The 24,894-nt window shown below is 38.4% G+C and overlaps 1 protein-coding gene across 1 annotated transcript in view; it reads left to right on the top strand.

Moving 5' to 3' along the window:
• The window catches only part of LOC134535419 (cytochrome P450 4C1-like), a 95,968-nt gene that overhangs the window by 42,803 nt on the left and 28,271 nt on the right, over positions 1–24,894 (top strand). Inside the window, exons 8-10 of the mRNA XM_063374499.1 lie at positions 15,504–15,588; positions 16,651–16,760; positions 18,881–18,949. Of these exons, the coding sequence (XP_063230569.1) occupies positions 15,504–15,588; positions 16,651–16,760; positions 18,881–18,949 (264 nt within the window). The remainder of the gene's footprint in view (positions 1–15,503; positions 15,589–16,650; positions 16,761–18,880; positions 18,950–24,894) is intronic.

Genomic DNA, 24,894 nt, shown 5'->3' with positions numbered 1-24,894 from the left:
CGTAACGTAGAAAGTCATAACTTAGAAACACACAACTTTCAACTGTCATGACTTAGAAACACGCAACGCATAACCACACAACTTAGAAACGTCGTAACGTAGAAAGTCATAACGTAGAACATGCATAACTTAGAAGATTATATCTTGTGTTTCTAAGTTATGTTTCTAAGTTGTGTGTTTCTAAGTCGTGACAGCACTGCAAGCCACCACTCATTTGTCATCGGTGGTATTTTGTCCCGGGATCTGTCGAACTGATCCGGAATAAGCCAATCGTTTTTTTATTTTTTATTTAATGACATATCGAAAACAGGAGCAAATGAATTTTGAATTTACAGTGTGATCAATGATTTGTAAATCGAATTTTAGTTAAATATGGAGTTATTATACACTTTCCGATGCTGAACGAGCTAGATGCAAGCTGTGTAAGAACTAATATTTGCGAAAAGGAAGAAAAACAAAGGCTATGAGAAAACATTCGAAGTCTATGCATAAAACAGTTTCGTGAATTGGAAAAAAAAATATGTGAAAAAAGAAAACAGGATGCAGATATAACAGTAGAATAGGATAGTATTTCCGAGGACAGGCTTCAGGCTGTGGTGCCGGTGCCGGTGTCCGCCATCTTGGATTGTGACATCACGGCGACCATCTTGGATAAGCGTAACGGGACACAGCGCAACGGGACATATCGTAACGGGACATAACGTAACGGGACAAGTAGATCACGGCGGCCATTTTGGATCCGCCATCTTGGATCCGCCATTTTGGATGACGTCATTGTGTTCTAGAAAATTCCGGTGATGTGTTTTCCGCCATATTGGATGATGACGTCACCGTTGCAATTTTTGTTACGGCCGCCATCTTGAAATTTGGACGCCATCTTGAAAATCTTTAATTATTATCCGATTTTAATGAAAAAAATTCCAAAATTCATCAAAAAATTTACTTATTCGAATTCTGATTGATTATATCGATCACCGTCCTCGGTTCAAACCCGGTGAGTCCAAAAAAAACTAAAAATGGCGACAGGCTCCTTCCTCAATGGTGGATGCAGGCAGACTGACTCCTAGCACTTTTTTTCAAAACATATATATCGTCAGCTGGTATGACGACATGTCCGCCATCTTGTCTTCATCCGCTGGAGACCACCATCTTGTTTTCGTCTGCTAGAGTGTGCCGATAACATGTAGTATAATTATCTGGTCACCATACTTTTGTCCTCAACTGTTGACATTGAACATTGACCTTGACCTTTGTCCTTGACCTTGAACTTTGACCTTGAACTTTGACCTTGACCTCGAAATTTGACCTTGAAATTAGACCTTGACCTTGAAATTTGACCTTGACCTTGAAATTTGACCTTGAACTTGAACTTTGACCTTGACCTTGAAATTTGACCTTGACCTTGAAACTTGACCTTGACCTTGAACTTTGACCTTGACCTTGAACTTTGACCTTGACCTTGAACTTTGACCTTGACATTTGACCTTGACCTTGAAATTTGACTTTGTCCTTGTCGACCATCATGGACCCGACATTTAATGTTCAGTACATGCTACCAGGAGCGACCAACTGCTGGAGTACGTCATCTTGTGTGTGTACTCATATTATAGAGTACATTTACATCTGGTTAATTTTATTTTAACCTGCTACAGTGCAGTAATCATTTATTACCGAGGTGCCCCCCGCCATCTTGAAATTCGGACGCCATCTTGAAATCATGTAATAATGTAGCTAGAAAAGCGGGAAAAAATCCAAAATTCATCAAAAAAATCACTCATTAACTTACAAATCGAATCGATGGATCCCTGTCCACGGTTCGATTCTTGACCAGTGACAGTTGTAACTAATTATTAAATAAATGTTAGGTTCTGTTTTCCATTACCTTTCGCGGAGTTTATTAATCATTCGCTCTACGAAAAACAACTCAAGTCAATATACCTGACCAACGAATTAAATCAGTGCCGATTAGCCTATTATGAAAGTCTAATTTTTCAATAATCTGAATAACATATAAGCCGTTCATGTACAAAGCCACACATATAGATCAATTGTCTTCAGTCCATAAGACCGAGTCATGACATTATCAGACGCATAGGCTAGTCATTTCAGGACCACATGAACTTCGTCGTTATCTAATTATATTCTATTAATCCAACGTGACATTTTTTAAACATACTAAAGGACCAAGTAACCTTGAAAAATATTTTAGTAACACCAAGAGGTTTTAAATTAGTAAATATTCAATCACTACATTTTGTACTACGCGCAATCAACAAAAGGGAAGCACTGACAACGAAAAGGCAGCACCACCAACGAAAAGGCAGCACATTTGGAAGCACCGACAACGAAAAGGCAGCACATTTGGAAGCACCGTCATCGAAAAGGCAGCACATTTGGAAGCACCGACAACGTAAAGGCAGCACATTTGGAAGCACCGACAACGAAAAGGCAGCACATTTGGAAGCACCGACAACGAAAAGGCAGCACATTTGGAAGCACCGACAACGAAAAGGCAGCACATTTGGAAGCACCGACAACGAAAAGGCAGCACATTTGGAAGCACCGTCATCGAAAAGGCAGCACATTTGGAAGCACCGACACCGAAAAGGCAGCACATTTGGAAGCACCGACAACGAAAAGGCAGCACATTTGGAAGCACCGACTACGAAAAGGCAGCACATTTGGAAGCACCGTCATCGAAAAGGCAGCACATTTGGAAGCACCGACAACGAAAAGGCAGCACATTTGGAAGCACCGACAACGAAAAGGCAGCACATTTGGAAGCACCGACAACGAAAAGGCAGCACATTTGGAAGCACCGACAACGAAAAGGCAGCACATTTGGAAGCACCGTCATCGAAAAGGCAGCACATTTGGAAGCACCGACAACGAAAAGGCACCACATTTGGAAGCACCGACAACGAAAAGGCAGCACATTTGGAAGCACCGACAACGAAAAGGCAGCACATTTGGAAGCACCGCCATCGAAAAGGCAGCACATTTGGAAGCACCGACAACGAAAAGGCAGCACATTTGGAAGCACTGACTACGAAAAGGCAGCACATTTGGAAGCACCGACAACGAAAAGGCAGCACATTTGGAAGCACCGTCATCGAAAAGGCAGCACATTTGGAAGCACCGACAACGAAAAGGCAGCACATTTGGAAGCACCGACAACGAAAAGGCAGCACATTTGGAAGCACCGACAACGAAAAGGCAGCACATTTGGAAGCACCGCCATCGAAATGCAGCACATTTGGAAGCACCGACAACGAAAAGGCAGCACATTTGGAAGCACCGACAACGAAAAGGCAGCACATTTGGAAGCACCGACAACGAAAAGGCAGCACATTTGGAAGCACCGACAACAAAAAGGCAGCACATTTGGAAGCACCGACAACGAAAAGGCAGCACATTTGGAAGCACCGACTACGAAAAGGCAGCACATTTGGAAGCACCGACTACGAAAAGGCAGCACATTTGGAAGCACCGACAACGAAAAGGCAGCACATTTGGAAGCACCGACAACGAAAAGGCAGCACATTTGGAAGCACCGACAACGAAAAGGCAGCACATTTGGAAGCACCGACAACGAAAAGGCAACACATTTGGAAGCACCGACAACGAAAAGGCAGCACATTGGAAGCACCGACAACGAAAGGCAGCACATTTGGAAGCACCGCCAACGAAAAGGCAGCACATTTTGGATGCATCATCGAATAAGGAAGCACATTTGGAAGCTCCATCAACTAAAAAAGGCAAAAAGGAAGCACAAGTTACGAGATCTAAGTCTTAGTAAGAAATCATAATACAAGAAATAAAAACAATACATTCTTATAATTTAAATTATTTATTTTATTGCTTTACATTATACAAATGCAAGTAAAACAAGTCAATATTGTATGTAGCCAACATTCCTCAGTTCCTTGAGTATGAAGGATATTTCTTTGATGCACGAATAGTTTCCTGCACAAAGCGAACCATGTAGTAGTCTTAGCCGGTCAACCAATATGTTTGGATCTTTCCATGATGTGTAATCATTCTCTTCTACCACCATCTTCCTTGCACCTTTATAATAAATATTATGATCTCTGGTGTCTTCCGTTTTACCACCAACCTCAGGGTAACTTTCATGTTTGAGACGGTGATCATCACAAGCTTGACCAGATTTATTTAATATATCACGTCGTTTCCATCGTTTCGGTCTCAGGACACCGCCACATTCTTCGATCTTGGCAGCTTTAGGTGCTTCATCATAGTCTATGTCTTTGTCAACAGCCTCAGAGTCACTGTAACAATCACCGTAGAAGGAATCGTCTTCACCCAATTTACCGTAATAATTCGATGTTGATGATGTTGAAGTGTCTTCAACGTCTTCGTGCTTCCTTTTTAGGAGTCCATCATTTTTACAAAGTAGGAAAGATCTACTTGAATTCGGCTGGAATATATTCTCACTTTTCACGTTAAGGATTCTTCCATTGTCTTCATTCTTCCGTAAATCATCAACCTTCTTCAATTTAAGTTCTTTGTCGAGATCGGAAGAGCCAAGAAAATTATTGTCGTAATGCAGATCACTCTTCCTTAGGCTAGTAGATTCATCGTTGTCCTCTAGCTTGTACGCAGGCTTGGCGCTACAAGTTCTGCCATGTCTTTTTAGGCTCTCTCTCCGTGTAAACGACTTGCTACATCGAACACAACTTATCATATTGCGCAGTGAATTTTTAACACAGTCATTCTTCTCGTGTTGTCTTTTATTCTTTCTCAAGATAAATTCTTTACTGCAAAACTTACACCTATGTTCTTTTGAAACAGCGTCAGATCCCAAATCGGAATTCATATTAGTTACTGAGACTAATGCCAGATGCCAATTGAGTGTTTTAAATTAGATTCAATACTTAAATAGAAATTTTTTCATATTTCATCAGCGAGAATTAATATATCTCATGCAAAAGTACTTTATGCATGTAGTTCTGCTTTTCAACAACAGATATCGCCACATGTCGCTTGCAGGTAAATAATATTTAGTTATTTTATTCGGGATGCGGGATGCTCACTAACGATCGCAAAAGAAGGATGGCTTCGTTAGACTCCAAGGAAAAGGAAGTTCGTCTTGCATGTTGGTGCTCCACAGATGTCTCATAGCGTAATATTAATTTGACTGAGTAATGATATTTGTTAATTCCACCTGATAAAAATATTGCAAGTTTTGATTTAGTAGCAGAAATTATCGAATTAAATGTAACTCCAAATAAAATGACATGTCTCATTAGAACAAAAAAAAATCCATGCAGAGAGCGGTTTCTCAGAATAGTCAGAAACACTTGAAGAAACCACAGGAATGATTGCAAGAACACGGGAAAAACCATCAAAATATTGTCAAGAATAATCAGGAGCACACTGAGAAAACCACTATAATATTAACAATAATAATCGGAAGCACACGGAGAAAACCATCATAATATTGGCCAGAATAATCAGAAGCACACGAAGAAAACCGCCACAAGTTTTCTTTGATATCATTAAAATACAAAAAAATATTAATAAAAAATAAAAACGAAAAAAAAATTCAAACATTCTGGCTTGTACTAGAACTCTATCTTTGCTCAAAAATGAGAAGTTCACAAGCTAGCAGAATGTTTGAATTTTTTTTCGTTCTTATTTTTTATTAATTTTTTTTTGTATTTTAATGATATCAAAGAAAACTTGTGGCGGTTTTCTTCGTGTGCTTCTGATTATTCTTGCCAATATTATGATGGTTTTCTCCGTGTGCTTCCGATTATTATTGTTAATATTATAGTGGTTTTCTCAGTGTGCTCCTGATTATTCTTGACAATATTTTGATGGTTTTTCCCGTGTTCTTGCAATCATTCCTGTGGTTTCTTCAAGTGTTTCTGACTATTCTGAGAAACCGCTCTCTGCATGGATTTTTTTTTGTTCTAATGAGACATGTCATTTTATTTGGAGTTACATTTAATTAAATAATTTCTGCTACTAAATCAAAACTTGCAATATTTTTATCAGGTGGAATTAACAAATATCATTACTCAGTCAAATTAATATTACGCCATGAGACATCTGTGGAGCACCAACATGCAAGACGAACTTCCTTTTCCTTGGAGTCTAACGAAGCCATCCTTCTTTTGCGATCGTTAGTGAGCATCCCGCATCCCGCATAAAATAACTAAATATTATTTACCTGCAAGCGACATGTGGCGATATCTGTTGTTGAAAAGCAGAACTACATGCATAAAGTACTTTTGCATGAGATATATTAATTCTCGCTGATGAAATATGAAAAAATTTCTATTTAAGTATTGAATCTAATTTAAAACACTCAATTGGTATCTGGCATTAGTCTCAGTAACTAATATGAATTCCGATTTGGGATCTGACGCTGTTTCAAAAGAACATAGGTGTAAGTTTTGCAGTAAAGAATTTATCTTGAGAAAGAATAAAAGACAACACGAGAAGAATGACTGTGTTAAAAATTCACTGCGCAATATGATAAGTTGTGTTTGATGTAGCAAGTCGTTTACACGGAGAGAGAGCCTAAAAAGACATGGCAGAACTTGTAGCGCCAAGCCTGCGTACAAGCTAGAGAACAACGATGAATCTACTAGCCTAAGGAAGAGTGATCTGCATTACGAAAATAATTTTCTTGGCTCTTCCGATCTCGACAAAGAACTTAAATTGAAGAAGGTTGATGATTTACGGAAGAATGAAGACAATGGAAGAATCCTTAACGTGAAAAGTGAGAATATATTCCAGCCGAATTCAAGTAGATCTTTCCTACTTTGTAAAAATGATGGACTCCTAAAAAGGAAGCACGAAGACGATGAAGACACTTCAACATCATCAACATCGAATTATTACGGTAAATTGGGTGAAGACGATTCCTTCTACGGTGATTGTTACAGTGACTCTGAGGCTGTTGACAAAGACATAGACTATGATGAAGCACCTAAAGCTGCCAAGATCGAAGAATGTGGCGGTGTCCTGAGACCGAAACGATGGAAACGACGTGATATATTAAATAAATCTGGTCAAGCTTGTGATGATCACCGTCTCAAACATGAAAGTTACCCTGAGGTTGGTGGTAAAACGGAAGACACCAGAGATCATAATATTTATTATAAAGGTGCAAGGAAGATGGTGGTAGAAGAGAATGATTACACATCATGGAAAGATCCAAACATATTGGTTGACCGGCTAAGACTACTACATGGTTCGCTTTGTGCAGGAAACTATTCGTGCATCAAAGAAATATCCTTCATACTCAAGGAACTGAGGAATGTTGGCTACATACAATATTGACTTGTTTTACTTGCATTTGTATAATGTAAAGCAATAAAATAAATAATTTAAATTATAAGAATGTAATGTTTTTATTTCTTGTATTATGATTTCTTACTAAGACTTAGATCTCGTAACTTGTGCTTCCTTTTTGCCTTTTTTAGTTGATGGAGCTTCCAAATGTGCTTCCTTATTCGATGATGCATCCAAAATGTGCTGCCTTTTCGTTGGCGGTGCTTCCAAATGTGCTGCCTTTCGTTGTCGGTGCTTCCAATGTGCTGCCTTTTCGTTGTCGGTGCTTCCAAATGTGTTGCCTTTTCGTTGTCGGTGCTTCCAAATGTGCTGCCTTTTCGTTGTCGGTGCTTCCAAATGTGCTGCCTTTTCGTTGTCGGTGCTTCCAAATGTGCTGCCTTTTCGTTGTCGGTGCTTCCAAATGTGCTGCCTTTTCGTAGTCGGTGCTTCCAAATGTGCTGCCTTTTCGTAGTCGGTGCTTCCAAATGTGCTGCCTTTTCGTTGTCGGTGCTTCCAAATGTGCTGCCTTTTTGCTGTCGGTGCTTCCAAATGTGCTGCCTTTTCGTTGTCGGTGCTTCCAAATGTGCTGCCTTTTCGTTGTCGGTGCTTCCAAATGTGCTGCCTTTTCGTTGTCGGTGCTTCCAAATGTGCTGCATTTCGATGGCGGTGCTTCCAAATGTGCTGCCTTTTCGTTGTCGGTGCTTCCAAATGTGCTGCCTTTTCGTTGTCGGTGCTTCCAAATGTGCTGCCTTTTCGTTGTCGGTGCTTCCAAATGTGCTGCCTTTTCGATGACGGTGCTTCCAAATGTGCTGCCTTTTCGTTGTCGGTGCTTCCAAATGTGCTGCCTTTTCGTAGTCGGTGCTTCCAAATGTGCTGCCTTTTCGTTGTCGGTGCTTCCAAATGTGCTGCCTTTTCGTTGTCGGTGCTTCCAAATGTGCTGCCTTTTCGTTGTCGGTGCTTCCAAATGTGCTGCCTTTTCGATGGCGGTGCTTCCAAATGTGCTGCCTTTTCGTTGTCGGTGCTTCCAAATGTGCTGCCTTTTCGTTGTCGGTGCTTCCAAATGTGCTGCCTTTTCGTTGTCGGTGCTTCCAAATGTGCTGCCTTTTCGTTGTCGGTGCTTCCAAATGTGCTGCCTTTTCGATGACGGTGCTTCCAAATGTGCTGCCTTTTCGTAGTCGGTGCTTCCAAATGTGCTGCCTTTTCGTTGTCGGTGCTTCCAAATGTGCTGCCTTTTCGTTGTCGGTGCTTCCAAATGTGCTGCCCTTTCGTTGTCGGTGCTTCCAAATGTGCTGCCTTTTCGTTGTCGGTGCTTCCAAATGTGCTGCCTTTTCGTTGTCGGTGCTTCCAAATGTGCTGCCTTTTCGTAGTCGGTGCTTCCAAATGTGCTGCCTTTTCGTAGTCGGTGCTTCCAAATGTGCTGCCTTTTCGTTGTCGGTGCTTCCAAATGTGCTGCCTTTTCGTAGTCGGTGCTTCCAAATGTGCTGCCTTTTCGTTGTCGGTGCTTCCAAATGTGCTGCCTTTTCGTTGTCGGTGCTTTCAAATGTGCTGCCTTTTCGTTGTCGGTGCTTCCAAATGTGCTGCCTTTTCGTTGTCGGTGCTTCCAAATGTGCTGCCTTTTCGTTGTCGGTGCTTCCAAATGTGCTGCATTTCGATGGCGGTGCTTCCAAATGTGCTGCCTTTTCGTTGTCGGTGCTTCCAAATGTGCTGCCTTTTCGTTGTCGGTGCTTCCAAATGTGCTGCCTTTTCTTTGTCGGTGCTTCCAAATGTGCTGCCTTTTCGATGACGGTGCTTCCAAATGTGCTGCCTTTTCGTTGTCGGTGCTTCCAAATGTGCTGCCTTTTCGTAGTCGGTGCTTCCAAATGTGCTGCCTTTTCGTTGTCGGTGCTTCCAAATGTGCTGCCTTTTCGTTGTCGGTGCTTCCAAATGTGCTGCCTTTTCGATGGCGGTGCTTCCAAATGTGCTGCCTTTTCGTTGTCGGTGCTTCCAAATGTGCTGCCTTTTCGTTGTCGGTGCTTCCAAATGTGCTGCCTTTTCGTTGTCGGTGCTTCCAAATGTGCTGCCTTTTCGTTGTCGGTGCTTCCAAATGTGCTGCCTTTTCGTTGTCGGTGCTTCCAAATGTGCTGCCTTTTCGATGACGGTGCTTCCAAATGTGCTGCCTTTTCGTAGTCGGTGCTTCCAAATGTGCTGCCTTTTCGTTGTCGGTGCTTCCAAATGTGCTGCCTTTTCGTTGTCGGTGCTTCCAAATGTGCTGCCTTTTCGATGACGGTGCTTCCAAATGTGCTGCCTTTTCGTTGTCGGTGCTTCCAAATGTGCTGCCTTTTCGTTGTCGGTGCTTCCAAATGTGCTGCCTTTTCGTTGTCGGTGCTTCCAAATGTGCTGTCTTTTCGTTGTCGGTGCTTCCAAATGTGCTGCCTTTACGTTGTCGGTGCTTCCAAATGTGCTGCCTTTTCGATGACGGTGCTTCCAAATGTGCTGCCTTTTCGTTGTCGGTGCTTCCAAATGTGCTGCCTTTTCGTTGGTGGTGCTGCCTTTTCGTTGTCAGTGCTTCCCTTTTGTTGATTGCGCGTAGTACAAAATGTAGTGATTGAATATTTACTAATTTAAAACCTCTTGGTGTTACTAAAATATTTTTCAAGGTTACTTGGTCCTTTAGTATGTTTAAAAAATGTCACGTTGGATTTATAGAATATAATTAGATAACGACGAAGTTCATGTGGTCCTGAAATGACTAGCCTATACGTCTGATAATGTCATGACTCGGTCTTATGGACTGAAGACAATTGATCTTTATGTGTGGCTTTGTACATGAACGGCTTATATGTTATTCAGATTATTGAAAAATTAGACTTTCATAATAGGCTAATCGGCACTGATTTAATTCGTTGGTCAGGTATATTGACTTGAGTTGTTTTTCGTAGAGCGAATGATTAATAAACTCCGCGAAAGGTAATGGAAAACAGAACCTAACATTTATTTAATAATTAGTTACAACTGTCACTGGTCAAGAATCGAACCGTGGACAGGGATCCATCGATTCGATTTGTAAGTTAATGAGTGATTTTTTTGATGAATTTTGGATTTTTTCCCGCTTTTCTAGCTACATTATTACATGATTTCAAGATGGCGTCCGAATTTCAAGATGGCGGGGGGCACCTCGGTAATAAATGATTACTGCACTGTAGCAGGTTAAAATAAAATTAACCAGATGTAAATGTACTCTATAATATGAGTACACACACAAGATGACGTACTCCAGCAGTTGGTCGCTCCTGGTAGCATGTACTGAACATTAAATGTCGGGTCCATGATGGTCGACAAGGACAAAGTCAAATTTCAAGGTCAAGGTCAAATTTCAAGGTCAAGGTCAAAGTTCAAGGTAAAGGTCAAAGTTCAAGGTCAAGGTCAAATTTCAAGGTCAAGGTCAAAGTTCAAGGTCAAGGTCAAATTTCAAGGTCAAGTTTCAAGGTCAATGTCAAATTTCAAGGTCAAGGTCAAATTTCAAGGTCAAGGTCAAAGTTCAAGGTCAAGGACAAATTTCAAGGTCAAGGTCAAAGTTCAAGGTCAAGGTCAAATTTCAAGGTCAAGGTCAAATTTCGAGGTCAAGGTCAAATTTCAAGGTCAAATTTCGAGGTCAAGGTCAAAGTTCAAGGTCAAAGTTCAAGGTCAAGGACAAAGGTCAAGGTCAATGTTCAATGTCAACAGTTGAGGACAAAAGTATGGTGACCAGATAATTATATTACATGTTATCGGCACACTCTAGCAGACGAAAACAAGATGGTGGTCTCCAGCGGATGAAGACAAGATGGCGGACATGTCGTCATACCAGCTGACGATATATATGTTTTGAAAAAAAGTGCTAGGAGTCAGTCTGCCTGCATCCACCGTTGAGGAAGGAGCCTGTCGCCATTTTTAGTTTTTTTTGGACTCACCGGGTTTGAACCGAGGACGGTGATCGATATAATCAATCAGAATTCGAATAAGTTAATTTTTTGATGAATTTTGGAATTTTTTTCATTAAAATCGGATAATAATTAAAGATTTTCAAGATGGCGTCCAAATTTCAAGATGGCGGCCGTAACAAAAATTGCAACGGTGACGTCATCATCCAATATGGCGGAAAACACATCACCGGAATTTTCTAGAACACAATGACGTCATCCAAGATGGCGGATCCAAAATGGCCGCCGTGATCTACTTGTCCCGTTACGTTATGTCCCGTTACGATATGTCCCGTTACGCTGTGTCCCGTTACACTGTGTCCCGTTACGCTTATCCAAGATGGTCGCTGTGACGTCACAATCCAAGATGGCGGACACCGGCACCGGCACCACAGCCTGAAGCCTGTCCTCGGAAATACTATCCTATTCTACTTATAACACTTTCTTTGACATTGTATTCCCACGAAAGTACTAAATATAACATTAAACAGATGTCGCTTCAGGAATGCGTCGAAAAAACGAAACAGTTTTGACAGTTGATAATTCAATAAGTTAAATGATTGCGTTGGAAGACTTGCCATTTAGTTTTGTGGAATGTGTTTGATTCGTAAGACTTATAAATCACCCGTGTCCGTCCTATAATTTAAAATTTCGTCACTACTTTGTTTAATTTATCTGCAATAAATTATGTGCCGGAAATTAGGAATTTCGACACGTTTTTTTTTCTAATTTTATTTAAATTAAAATTATTTTTGGAAATTTTATTTGCTCTATAATTTGGTTACTAAAGGGCGATTTACACTTTGTTAGGCTGGTGTACTCCCCTAAGTTAAACTTTGTGCCAGTAGTCTGAAGCACCTTTGCCAGAGACGTATCTGATATTTTGCAGATCTAATACTTGGCTGGCAGCCAGCTTAAAATTTCTCTCGCCTGCAGTCACGTCCCGAGTTTGTAATATTATTTCTCTTCATGACAAAAACTGCATAGAGCAGCTTCTGGGCTGCAAGCTGCTACTTCTCAGAGACTTGCTGAGAGTAGTAAGTCTTGTCACGAACGGGTATCCCATGGACGGTTGTTCCCAGCTTCGTTGCGCCTTTTGTTTCCCCCACCCTTCCCCCTTAGTTCTGAGGAATCCAGGAGCAGTGACCTGACATGAACTTAGCCAAGACGATGGCCTATTTCAAGAACCTTCTCCCTGGTCCTAAAGAGACCTCCGCGACACCTAGCGGCAGAAAAAAGCAACTTCACCCATGGTGGCCAGCGAGCTGAGACTACACTCGTGACACCTTGCGGCGAGTCAGTTCACCGCCTCCGTTAGTTCCCCTTTACGCCGCCAGAGCGCAGCGCCGCTACGCCTTATGGCCCTATGCTTCTTCCTCGCGACCTGTAGAAGTCGATTGTTTGTTGCTTCCTGTACCTGCCGGTAGAGACCGCAGCGGTCGCTCTTTGGCGCGAACTACTGAAGTCGTGCGTACAACCACTCGGGCACCTTCGGAAACTTTCGGCCTATAACCGAACCTTCCCCCTCCTTTGACCCAGGGCCTCACCGACCGATTTAATTAGGAGCTTTGTCCGCCATTGCGGCACTCAGTCCTCTGACCTCGGCTACTGACCACGTATTCTCGGCATCCTCTGCGCTAGGAGGCTTTTCGCGGGAATTGCGAATTCGTGTGCAGAAGAGATGTAGTCAGTTGCTCTAAGGGATGTGATCCCATTTGTTCAGTAGTCGGTCAGTAGTAGTAATTAGTTCAAGTCATGTCTCTAATTTTAAAGTTTTAGTATTTTTTTTTATTTTTTTCCTAAATTTTTGGTTTCGTTCGCGCATCCGCGTCTTCTCGGTCCGCGGCATACTGATGTCGGCGCGAGACACCCAGTGAGCTCCGAACTCTACACCCTGTTTGGTGAGTAATCCGGCCTTTTCCCCCACATTCCCGTTTGTTGACCTTTTGCGCCGACGGTGTATGTAATTGTTTGTTGTTAAAGTTGAGTATGTGTTGTTGTTATAATAATATCGGGCCGGCCCATTCTCAAAAAACTTAAATATATTGTTAATATCATTAAATGGGAAACTTACAAATGCCAAATCAAATGGAACACAGAATTCATTATTTACATTTTTAAATAAAACTGGTCAATAACTTTATTTTTCTTATTATTCTTACCCAGCAAGTTTCCAAGGCTCTTTTAATTAATTTAAAATAATTTAATTTTGAGGCACGAGGGGCGTTACAATTGTTTTTATTTTATATTTCTTACATAATGAATGGACCTTTTGTTTAGATTTACTTTATGTATTATTAAAAAAAATTAATCGTTAGTTTTAAGATGCTTAGAAAATGTAAACAATGGCAGTTTCTTAACATCTTAAAATTAACGTTACAATTATATGTTAAGTATAGTAAGCCAAAAAATAATCGAATTGTTGAATTCATATGAAAAAATATCATTTACTAATGGCATCTGGTTCGATTCTTGTTCTGGAGTTTCGCTTCTGAGTTTGTCTGGTCATGGGATTACAGCAGAATTCGTAAAGAAAAGCAGAGATGTTCAATGGCAGTCGCCATAGTGGAGAAAAAATTGCATGACTAATTTTAAACAATATTATTTTTCTCCGGTTTTTTATCTAGCTGGTAATTTTTGACGTGACAACGTCTAATAAATCGATGAACGCCGGCTGCACGCACGAAAAAGTGTCCCACTACGGATGTCCCACTACGGATGTGTACTGTTTGCTAATTGTACGCATGCGTGGCATCTCTCTTCCACTCGATTGGAATAACCATCGATTTGACTTTTCAATCATATTTTCGTCGTTTGAATTATTAATATTATGTAATTTAACGATCGTCCACCGATTTTCAGCACAATCGGTAGGGTTATTTAAAAGTAATGTTAAAATTCAAATACGTTTTGAACCAACAATGGTGTTTTACAGTTACACATAATAATTCAAATTACACCCAGGATCTTATGCACAACGTTTTAAAAAATATTGTAACACATTATAAGTAAGTTTGGTGTATTTGGGACGCGTATTTGTTATCAAATCGTGTTATAAAAACTAAATTATATATATAAATATATATAACATCTGAAACTACATAGCTTTAAATATGGCCTCGTGGGCTTGCGATTAGCGTAGCTAAATCTTAAATCAATGGTTGTCGGTTCGAATCCCGGCAACTCCATTTTTTTTTTTTTTTGTATTTGTAAAAATAAAAACTGCGCACGCAACATTTCAAAAGTAATAAATATATTTGAATTAATGAATGCAAATAAAAGTAAATTTATTAATTAAATTGCACATTTCATTTCACTCCTTTGTATCCATACAAAATAGTTATAATTCAATAAAAATTATTCAATTTTATTCATAAAAGTATGCAGAGGTATATTTTATCATACAAAAGATAAAAAAATTAAAAAAATATATTTCTCAAAGAATATAATATTTTTAATGCCTAAATGGTTTGGTTGCAAAAACCTATTACGGCTCAGTCTCAGGCCATATATGATATTTCCTTTTCTTCTGGATCAATCATTTCATCAATGTTTTGATATGACGTTGTCACGTTAAACTATCGTCCGTAAACCGACTTTACAGACAACCAATTTTTTCATCACAATTTTGCTTGATTATTTTACCCCTTAAAAATTAATGTAAATTAAATTTAAACCAACCAACTTTATATATACATAAACATATCCAAACATTCAAAATTTTGATTTCGCATGGCACTTTAAACGGAGATAGTATGCATTCGCTGGTTTTATCCACTTCAAGTCATACATTTACATTAGGCCTAATTTACACAATAAAATAAGGGCAACCATTTTCAAATAAATTGAATTAATGGAACTTTAACGGCAATTTGTTTACGGAAAGATAGAATAACCCACCATTGTTTACGTTACTCTTATGTGTATCAGATTACTGTTAAAACATCTTAAATAATCTTCCCGGTGACATTAGAAAGAGTCTATAGAGAGACTATTATATATTTTTGTAACCTCCACTTCCAACATTATTGTAGAAAAAATTTTTTTTGAGAATTTTTAAATTTTATTTGAAAATAAAGTATTCCGCTATTGTTATATTTTCCTCCCACTTTCACGGCGGCACATCTGCGAATTTGTCGCAGCTGAAGCTTTACTGAAACTTTTGTCAAAATTAACTGTACAATGCGTGTTTTAGATAATAAATGCCTACCAAATTAGATATGCACGTTCTAGAAGCTATCAGCAATGAATTATTTCCAGGTGATCAAGTCCAGAAAGACAGAGTTTTTAAACAAACAAAAACACAATGCTGCCAGCGGAGGAGCCGGGGATGACAACGATGTGGGTGAGTGCATGTGCTCTATGCTCCATGCTCCATGCTCCATGCTCCATGCTCCATGCTCCATGCTCCACTCATCGCCTCGCACTATCCCGATGATGACGTGACGTCAGACTCACTACATTCCATTCCCGTCTGTAAGGAAACCATCTGTAGAGAAAATATTCGTAACGGAATATTATTTTACTTGAAACTTAGCATTATATGGAATGTCGAGCAAGTAGCTAATCAACAAATAAAGTCAAGTCCCAAGTAAAGTCAGTGCAATATGCTATTTATTCCTTTCTTGGACCTTGACTGTAGCTATAATGTGTGTGTCCTTGTTCAGTTGGGCAAATTGTTAAGGAGAGTAACAAATGGCCACCTTCTCGACATGTATGTTTGCTGTTGATGAACGTGACTCTGAAGATCTTCTGTTTAAACTGAGGTCAGAGACTTGGGTGGATCTGAAGAAACGCTATGAATAGTTTGGGCAGTGAAACTTCAGAGCTGATACACAGTAAAAGGGATGAACTTCTCCTAATTTAAGATAAGCATTCCATATTTTAGATGCCGCAAATATATTCCTTCGTAAACGTGTCTAAGCATGACTGTCAAAATCTTGTTTCTTTAGCTGTATTTAATTACAACGGTCTCATGTTCTGACACACCCTCAGTCCACAATATGTAAGTGGTTGAACAGCCAATAATTGACATAGGAGAGAGAATACACTAAACTATAGTTACTTCCAGAGCTCGTTGCACAAAATATTTTGTTTTCACGCACCTATGTTTTGATATTTTCTTTTAACACTCTAGTGTGGCATTGTAAATAAAAAAAATAATACGTCTTTAATTTTTTTTGTTGGTTGCATGTATTTGCACTCAGTTTAACACGCATTTTATACATCGGTCTCTTTTATAATCTAAGCTTAAAATATGTTATTGTTTCTCTGACTGCATCAGATTCGATATAGAAACACGCAAGGATTGTATTCAGTTACTAGACCCATCATGCACGCAGTCAGACAGCTGAACGGGCGATGGTTACACTCCCTGTGTTCACGACACAGCCTTGTTCTTCCCCAGGAGCAAAAAAGCGCAGAGCTTTCCTCGACATGTTGCTGGAGGCAGCGGAAGACAACCTGACCTTGACCGACCAAGAACTGCGAGAAGAAGTGGACACCTTCATGTTCGAGGTCAGTTGTCTCATGTTATTAGTTAGTAATTACTAGTTTGTGAAGCGTTCATTTTATAATTTGTGTTGCGCAGGGCCGCAACAAGAGTCTCTGGCACCCGGGGCATGAATGGATTCAAGCGCCCCCCCTCTCTTTTTTTGCACATACCACACCAATAAAGCGGGGGGTCCGGGGGCCCTCCCACGGAAAAATGGTGCTATTTAAGCATTTTCCATACCTACATGTAACAGTTTCTGTGCTACTGTAACATCCATGCATGAACCCACTATGTCCATAAAATAGTCCGTATAATCACTAGACTTGTTCATTAAATATGTTGAGACGTTATATTGTAAATCAGATTAGACATTCCTGGCATGCAAGTTAAAATTTTTTTTACCAGTTACCAGTTGTAGTAGGAATTACAATGCAAGCTATTTCGGCGCCCCCACAGCTTTTCGCCCGGGGCGTATGCCCCGCTTGCCCCCCCTCCCCTCCCCCCAGTTACGGCCCTGGTGTTGCGTGATAAAATACTGACCGATGTACCAAATAATAATAGTGGATATAATATATCAGGAAAAAGTATAAAATTAAACAATGTTATAAACATCCGATAGCAATGGCACTTAGTTTGTTAAGTGAACTATTTTTTCATTCGTTTCACAATAGAACAAGGTGTACGTTATGTATCTTGAGTTTGAACACATGGACAGAACTCACATGTGAATTAGACTCAATCTTGTAAACGTAGTTTTAATATAATTTCTTGATCATATTCCATTAGTTTTCCACTGCTTATCATGGGGAGAATTCAAAAACGCAAATTAAGAATTAAAAATGAAACACAAACCCACAGAGAACCAGTCTGAATCACTGGTGTCACACAGATAAAGCCGACGATGAACCTGAGCAGGTATCATGAACAACACAACAACAACAGCACACACGAACACAGGGGACTAGCAACCACGAGGCAGTTGAAACAATAACAGTAAATGCAGATAGACAACAAAACCTGGACAACGCAGAAAATATACGAGCACAACGATGAAGATGAACAGATATTATAAACAACACGACAACACCAACGAACACAGTATGTTTCCGATGAAAAAACAAAAACAGTTGCGACATTTCGGGAATTGACATCTGGCACAGACTGACTACCTTCCACGGAATACATGTGCTGTGTGAATGTGTTCGTCTGAGTTGTCCAGGATCATCGCTGGGTTAATCTGTTTGGCATCCGCTTATTTAGACTTGTTCTGTGTGGTTTATGTTTTCATTTTTGGTTCTTAATTTGCGTTCTTGAATATTTCCCATGACCGTGCTAAACTGCAATGGCGTGTGTCCAAGTAATTGTATTGAATCAAAATACCCTATTGCATGAATCATCTAACTTGAAGTAAACTTGCGTAGCACGGCGCGCGGGGTTTCGTTGCAAACATGTCAGCCGCAAAGCACCTGAAGTACTTCCTTCATCCTAAACTTAGCCGGAACTACACCAGCCAGTTGCAAACACACAGCAAGCCTGGCGATGACAGGACAAGGCCCGGCCAAGGTCACAGAGTCACGCGATGGTCGCGCTCGAGCAGCGGACTGGGGCTGTGTGACCCTGCAGCTCCAGGCCCCTGCCTTTCTAAACAATTATCTATTCTTGTAACTTTCTTTTAAGTGTTTTAGCATTGTAGCATATTGAAAACCCTAACAAGTGTAAAATGTATCTTCAAGTTAAAAAATCCTAAAATATTTACTTGTTTTAAAAATGAAGAAAATGACCTGTGCCATGAAAACCTACAATTAAGTGGCACAGTGACAGCTCTACGACACACGCAATTGCAATAGGATGGGAATCTTTAGATGTCCTGGCATTCGATCATAGGCCTCCAGTTTTAGATTGGTAACGAGATTAAACACTCATTATTGTTACCAATCAGTTGCTGTAAAAACAATTGCTGGTAATGTGGAATTTTTTAAATATATTTGCAGTTTTATATTATCTTGCACGTAATGTTGAGGAATGTTGCATTGTAAATAATCTGTTTATTATCTTTTTATACTTTTGTATAATAGAAAATAAACACTATGTTGTTTAAGAATATGATCTGGTAAGGTCACAATGCGGACTGGTCTGTTCTCAGGGACACGACACGACCACATCAGGCACCAGCTTCACTCTGTCCAGCCTGTCGCTTCACCCCGACATCCAGGTAACCACCAGCTCGTGTCCGTGCCTGCCACTGGGGGCATTCTCCTGCATGTCCATGCGTCATCTCCATCACGTAGACAGCAAGTGCAAACCCTACGAGCATTGCAATGTCTCAAAGGAAATGGGGCATGGGGTATTAATAGAATATGACATATCGAGTATACGCAAGCTAGTTTCGTATTGTATTTTATTGTAATTTAAATTTAATTTTTAAAATCATCTAAGATTTTTTATTTATCTATGATTCTTAATCATTGTTCAATCTGTTTATTATAACCAACAAGGTTCAAAATGGTTTGAAAATTTTACGAATGTTGAAATTAAGTGCATATAACCAAACATTCTGGATTCCTCACAAACCTAATAGCGAGATATTACTTTAAAATGACTTCTGTTACTAGAATCTGTGTTAATAATTTCACAGGATTAATTGGCAATTGCTGTAAGACACCCTTCAAGGGTTATTTTACCCTTTTTACTGTGTTTTGTGGTCCACATGTATTAAAAACTATTTTCTCCTACCGACCCTCCCCTTGGAAGCTCTCTTGCTCCCATGTTGCAATGGCTGCAGTAGTGGAGTGGAGTATCCCTGCGCAGACGGACAAGCATTTCTTCTTTAAGACTTATGTAAAATAAGTTATGACATTTCTTTCCAAATGGTACCTGTTAATAAGTGTGTAAGAAATGAATACAGAAATAAAACATAAACATTGCAATAGGGAAATTGTTTAGTAGAGTTATGCGTCTTTGGAGAGCAGCAACCCCATACCTGTGATCAGCGGGAGTTTGCCAAACAAGCTGTTTGCAGAGGAGATAACAGGAAAACACAGTTGAAGACATGCAAATGTCGTGCTGCGCGGCCGAAAGTAAAGATTTCGCCGCAACAACGATGAATCTACGCACTTGAGTGTACCTACTCCGGGAATTGGTAGAACAGCAGTAACATCAGTATCTGGTTCGAGTGTGAAAGTTTCGTCTTCGTTGTGATTATACATCCTTGCGGCTACTGCGATATGTCGTTAGCTTTTTCCCATGATGCACGAAGACACGAGAGAAGTAAATGTACGAAGAATCCATCTCGTATGAAGTTTCGCTGCGATAAAAGTCATGTTTGGTTCACACGTATCGACAGTTTGAGACGACAAGTGAAAAACTGTAAAGGTGAAGTCCGTACGCCTACTGTGTAACTACCTGCGGACATTTAGACTCTGCTAACCTTTGCTACTGTTAACGTAGTAGTTTAGGATTTAGGTTTTAAATTTTTTTTCTTGAACCTTGCATTTTTATGGTAAAATGTTAAATTGAGATGATATTTGATGCAATAACCAAAAAAATTATTTTTTCATCGTCCAGAGTCTAGATGCCTATGTGGGTGACCGTTACTATGTAGGGAGGTCAGGAGCTTAGTTCCAGCTCGTCAGTGGCGAGATGGCCTTTATACGGGAAGGGTGTCGCTGGTGGTCGCTCTGCGGCCTGCCATCTAGCGGGAACTAACAAAACCTCGAAGGTTGTATCTCGCTCTCACTCTAACACACAGCCGATAAGGTTCTATCGTGCCCGGAGGAGGGGAAGGTTTATCAGGTTTCTCTTTCACTCATTCTTCGCCATGGGGAGGCGGAATGGATTATTTTTTGTCCGCAACTGCGCAGACGTCATGTGGTCACTCCCGCACTCTTCTCACTCAACTCGCTCATTCTCTCACACTATTTCAATAAATCTTTTCAAATCTTCAACATCAATACTTTAAACCATTGCGCTTCCTACGGATTAATTATATTTCATGCAAGTGCCCGAATTCAGCTGCAAAAAAATAAAACAAGTAGTCAATTTTTTTCTTCAAAAACCTTTCCAAACACTGTGTGTTAAAAAACATTCTGAAAGCCCATTTTTCTAGATAAATGGAAATTCTAAATCACCTACGCCACAAGGAAACATTGTGCTTTAATATTATGTAAAGAAAACACCTCTTAGTTTTATAGTTATGTAAAGGTGGTGTGATATGTTTTAGATGTCGCACCATCTTATCATCCATGTAGAAGAGTTACCCGAAAAGCTAACAAGACTATTGCCATGGAAATGGAAATATGTTTAAGGAAATATTTTTCAAATGTTTGTAAACAGTAAACAACATATAAAAAATCTTATAACTGTAAAATTAAAGTACAAACAACCCTATAGCAAATTTAATTTCAATATGAAAAAGTCTACAATAATGTTTACAAGAAACGAAATTGCAATAGCAATACAAAAATATCGCAATTTTGTTACATTGTTAATATATATATTATTTTTAATAAAGGCAATAAAAATGACATACTCAATATTTGGAATACAATAAATACCTTAAGCCCTACATAATTGCTGCGATATTCACAATAAATGCTTTTCTTAAATATAGTAATTAAAAAACATCGTAAATAAATTATGAACATACATATTATGGTGAAGGAAAGTGGACACTATCACACTGAAAAATCTTAGAGGGTAGTTTTCCTCATCTTATTTCTTTCTTTGCGTTTTTGGTCTTGTTCGTTAAAATATTTCATGTTCAAATACTTGATACGCATATACGTTCTTGTCCTGACAAAACAGTATATAACTTCTTCTGGATATTTATTTTCAGTAGTTCCGCAAATAATTTTAGTCAGTGATTCAAAAATCCGCTCTTTTTTGCACAAATTGTTGCCATGAATATTATCAAAACACATTTCAGCGATCTTTATTAATTCAAAAAATTCATTAGTGGGACATTTTAAGTTACCCTTTGATTGTACATGTATCCAGCTATCGTCCTCCGAATTGAAATCCGTAGTGCCAAGGTCAGGATATTTATTTCTGAAACGGTGAGCTATATAGCCAGAAACATATTTCAGCCCTTAAAGAGAAATTTCGTCACTTGAAAGGGGCCTGGCCTCTAAATCTAAGTCTATTTCTTCCATGTCAGCAAGATCTATTTCATTTAAAGGTGATTTCTCTTGAAATGTCTTTGAAAAATACATTTCCTTGCACAAAAGTAGTTCTGTAATTTCATTCTGATAAGCACTGTCCTGTTCCATTTCATTTGACGAAAAATCACTTACCAAACACATTTCGTCTGTCTTCTCATCCGTGTTTTTCCGTTCAGCAAAAACTGCTGCAGAATGTTTTCACAATATGTAGTTTATAATTCTGTATTTAAAGTAAATGGGCGACAGATGCGTATTTTTACATGCTTTATATTAGCTTCACCTGTATGTTTGTCTGTCCGTCTGTAACTCTGTCTGTCCGTCTGTAACTCTTTCGACTAAGAGTGAGTGACTCTTCACAGTAAAATGTCCCACCCATTTCATTACGTTCGTTAGCCGAGCGGTCTAAGGCGCGCGACTTCTGTGACGTCAGCTTTCGGATTCATAGATCGTGGGTTATATTCCCGGCCACGCCGAAAAAAAAAAAATGTTTTTTTTACCCGGTAAATTCTAATATTATATCCATACATCTAACTGCAAATGATTCGTAGAGACTTTACCATTTCTTTGTGACGTTGCAACTCCAAATAGTTATCTCAGATGGTAATAGGCAGTGTCGGTAACTCATTTCCCTATGATAATTATACATAAATATAGTTTAAAAAACTAAAAAAACATGCTTTTAAAGAATATCAAACTAAAAAGTTAAAAATAAATATAGTTTAAAAAACTAAAAAACATGCTTTTAAAGAATATCAAACTAAAAAGTTAAAAATAAATATAGTTTAAAAAACTAAAGAAACATGCTTTTAAAGATTATCAAACTAAAAAGTAAAAATTAATTTTTATAATTAAATTTATGACAATAGTATATAAGCAATACTAGTATAAATGAGAAAAAAGCATGGGGCGCTTAATATTCAAAAAATATGGCACAAAGCGCCTCAAGCTTTTTTCTCATTTATAGTAGTATTGCTTATATACTATTGTCATAAATTTAATTTTAAAATTATTTTTTACTTTTTAGTTTGATAATCTTTAAAAGCATGTTTCTTTAGTTTTTTAAACTATATTTATATTACATGCTTTATATTAGCTTCACCTGTATGTTTGTTTGTCTGTCCGTCTGTAACTCTTTCGACTAAGAGTGAGTGGCTTATCACTGTAAAATGTCCCACGAAACCATCATGTTCGTTAGCCGAGCGGTCTAAGGCGCGCGACTACGTCAGCTTTCGGATTCAGTGATCGTGGGTTCTACTCCCGGCCACCCTGGAAAGAAAATTGTTTTTTTTTCTTTTTTTTTTCTGGTAAATTCTAAGATTATATCCATACATCTAACTGTAAATGATTCGGAGAGACTTTACCATTTCTTTGTGACTTTGCAACTCCAAATAGTTATCTCAGATGGTAATAGGTAGTGTCGGCCCTATGATAATTATACATAAATATAGTTTAAAAAACTAAAAAAACATGCTTTTAAAGAATATCAAACTAAAAAGTTAAAAATAAATATAGTTTAAAAAACTAAAGAAACATGCTTTTAAAGATTATCAAACTAAAAAGTTAAAAATAATTTTAAAATTTAATTTATGACAATAGTATATAAGCAATACTAGTATAAATGAGAAAAAATCATGGGGCGCTTAATATACAAAAAATATGGCACAAAGCGCCTCAAGCTTTTTTTCTCATTTATACTAGTATTGCTTATATACTATTGTCATAAATTAAATTTTAAAATTATTTTTAACTTTTTAGTTTGATAATCTTTAAAAGAATGTATCTTTAGTTTTTTAAACTATATTTATTGATGTTCCATACCTCTAATATACGGACAGAGAAAAAACCACTCTAACACATCTTAGTTCAGTTTAATTGTTAACAAATATTTAGGTTAACAGGTCCTATACATATTTCCGAATGTTTTACTCACTGAGTTATACTGGACATTAATTAAATTGATCGCTGATATTTATACTTTTAAACGAAATTTTGAATTTATCATTTTATGTAAACTCTGATGCGTTAAAAAGTGTAACGCAACACTACACACAGGTAGTGATGTCTAGTGCACTGCCCTATGCACATTAGTTAACAAAAAAATAAAATGAAATATTAATTACTGATAAATAATACCTTGATGTCGTGATACAAGTAACACATGCTTATCTGATATTTATCTCAATTAGAATACGAAATAGGAAGATAAAATAATTAACTGATTTTAAGACTGATTTATTACTTACACAGTACAGTGCATTTTGAAGACAAATGGGTCTTAAGAAGCGAAAATCGTACTCGATTAAAGGATGGTATGGTGTTCGGTATATTAAGGTTTCCCTCAAAGTAACGGTTTCAGAATGCTTTTAAGATATTAGTTACATCCCAACATAAGTTTAAAACATTTCTCTTAAGAGTGTGCTTCGTAGCATTAAAAAATGTGCCTTAATTATTTTGCAAATTTATCATTGTTATGGTGACGATGTCAGGGGTTTTCGTAATTTTTTTTTTTTTAGAAATATAGTACAGTATTAGCAACTACGTTAAGAACTGTTATTTTATTCACACAGAGAAAAGAAATACAAAATGCTAAAATTTGGCGTTTGTCTTTTTATATACTATATAGGTTTGTTATTATATGTGTGTTGTAACATGTATAAAAATGTTAAATATATTCAACAATATTTGGTAATTATATATATATTAAAAAACTTTTATGTACGCGACTTGAAACTACGTGAAATGTTTTCAGTCTATAAAGGCCTATTCTATGATTTTTTAAAAATTATTAATTCTTATGCAAACAATTAATAAAATTGGAAGTTTCTTACATTGTCAGTATATGCATAGCATTACAGTTATTCCAAACAATTCTCTACCAGTGTTTACCTAAGGTTTGCATGTTACGTTGGTTCTTCTGCTAATACACGTATATTACAAGAGGTTTGTAATAGATTAAATGAGGTAAGTAAGAATTCGTTTTTATAAACGTTGTGGATGA

Source organism: Bacillus rossius, chromosome 8 (assembly GCF_032445375.1).
Source record: "Bacillus rossius redtenbacheri isolate Brsri chromosome 8, Brsri_v3, whole genome shotgun sequence".
Classification (NCBI taxonomy): Eukaryota; Metazoa; Arthropoda; class Insecta; order Phasmatodea; family Bacillidae; genus Bacillus; species Bacillus rossius.
This window is presented reverse-complemented; position numbering and strand designations above follow the sequence as displayed.